Source organism: Mandrillus leucophaeus, unplaced genomic scaffold (assembly GCF_000951045.1).
Source record: "Mandrillus leucophaeus isolate KB7577 unplaced genomic scaffold, Mleu.le_1.0 Scaffold52, whole genome shotgun sequence".
Taxonomy (NCBI): Eukaryota; Metazoa; Chordata; class Mammalia; order Primates; family Cercopithecidae; genus Mandrillus; species Mandrillus leucophaeus.
Window position 1 is genome coordinate 4225710 of NW_012105586.1, and position 2019 is coordinate 4227728.

General features: G+C 43.1%; 1 protein-coding gene across 1 annotated transcript in view; it reads right to left on the bottom strand.

The window, feature by feature from the left end:
- Nucleotides 1-2019, bottom strand: part of LOC105551419 (kinesin-like protein KIF1B) — a 172130-nt gene that overhangs the window by 20849 nt on the left and 149262 nt on the right. The window contains exon 37 of the mRNA XM_011996641.1: nucleotides 1395-1551. Coding sequence (XP_011852031.1) covers nucleotides 1395-1551 — 157 coding nt within the window. The remainder of the gene's footprint in view (nucleotides 1-1394; nucleotides 1552-2019) is intronic.

Sequence of the window (2019 nt, forward strand, 5' to 3'; positions counted from 1 at the left end):
CCATGTTAGCCAGGATGGTCTCGATCTCCTGACCTCGTGATCCGCCCGTCTCGGCCTCCCAAAGTGCTGGGATTACAGGCTTGAGCCACCACGCCTGGCCTCAATTTTATTTTTTTAGAGATAGGGTTTCCCTGTGTCACCCAGGCTGGAGTGTGGTCACAGCTCACTGCAGCCTCAAACTCCTGGACTCATGTGATCCTCCTGCCTCAGCCTCCTGAGTGGTTGGGACTTCAGGCATGCACCACCATACCCAGCTAATTTTTAAATTTTTTTGTAGAGACAGGGTCTCACTATGTTGCCCAGGCTGGTCTTGAACTCCTGGCCTCAAGTGATCCTTCCACCTTGGCATCAAAAAGTGCTGAGATTATATGCATCAAAAAGTGCCGAGATTATACGCATCAAAAAGTGCTGAGATTATAGGCATAAGCCACCATGCCCCACCTCATCTCTATCTTTTAAACACTTTATTTCAATAGGGTGAATAAAATTGAATGATAAACTAGAAAATTTACAATATAAATATGAAAACTAAAAATTTGTCTTTTCTTACTATAAGAGAGAAGATATGAGGAAACAATGACTAGAATGAAATGAGAATCAACAACTTCTGGGGATTGTGAGTAGTAGGAGGTATAATACCTTCTATCGTATTAGTAACATTTTTTAAGCTGGGTGGTGATACCCAAGTAGTCAATGTATTTTTTCTCTTTTTCTTTTCTTTTTCTTTCTTTTCTTTTTTTTTTAAATTTTGAGACAGGGTCTTACTGTTTCACCCAGGCTGGAGTGTAGTGGCTCTATCATGGCTTACGGCAGCCTCAACCTCTCAAGCTCAACTGATCCTCTCAACTCAGCCTCCTGAGAAGCTGGGACTATAGGCGTGTGTCACCACACCTGGGTAATTTTAAAATTTGCTGTGGAGATGGGGTCTCACTGTGTTGCCCAAGCTGGTCTCAAACTCCTAAGCTCTCTGTCCTTGGCCTCCCAACATGCTGGGATTACAGACATGAGCCACTGTGTCTGGCCTTCACTGTATTATTCCTGACATATTTTGTATGCCTTAAATATGCATAACAAATCTTCAAAAGAAGAAAATTTCAATGGTACTCTGTTAGAAATAATAATGATGACATTTAAAAGTCTTTGCAAATTTAGTCTTTGCAAAATTGTTTTAGAGGTGTTCACAATGTAATATTCCTTCCTTCCCTCATAACTCATCCATCCATCAACATTTTATTAAATGTCAGCATGCAAGTCAGTACATTCCAGGTGCCAGTTACCAAAATGGTTCATAAACTGTAAACTAACCGTGAGACAGTAAGCCAAGAATACTTAAGGACTAATGATTCTGTTGTACTGAACAAACAAACTGGAAGCTAACTTGTGTGAAAAACTTACGAATCTGGTGACTTCGAGTAGCCACTGCCAAAGAGGCTACGCAGAGAGCGTGGTGGTGAGATCTTGGCATCTCGGGAATAGAAGACCATGCACACATCCTTGGTGATGACAGCTGGCTGGATGCAATGATCCAGCTGAAAGCAGACAGGGTAGGTGCTGATGAAGTGTAGGCAGAGTACTGTGACCAGAGTCTATACACGAATGTATTTGGAAAGCTAGCCCCAGTTGTGAGAACTGAAGGATTTCAGCTCCACGAATTATTTCAACAGTCACCCAGTGGATAATATGTGCAAGAGTAGGTAGCACTCCTTATAGATGCATTTATTTATTTATCTGTTTATTTTTATTTATTTATTTACTTATTTTTTCTGAGATGGAGTCTTGCTCTGTCACCCAGCCTGGAGTGCAGTGATGCGATCTCGGCTCACTGCAAGCTCCGCCTCCCAGGTTCACATCATTCTCCTGCCTCAGCCTCCCCAGCAGCTGGGACTACAGGCACCTGCCACCACACCTGGCTAATATTTTTGTATTTTTAGTAGAGACGGGGTTTCACCGTGTTAGCCAGGATGGTCTCGATCTGCTGACCTCGTGATCCGCCCGCCTCAGCCTCCCAAAGTGCTGGGA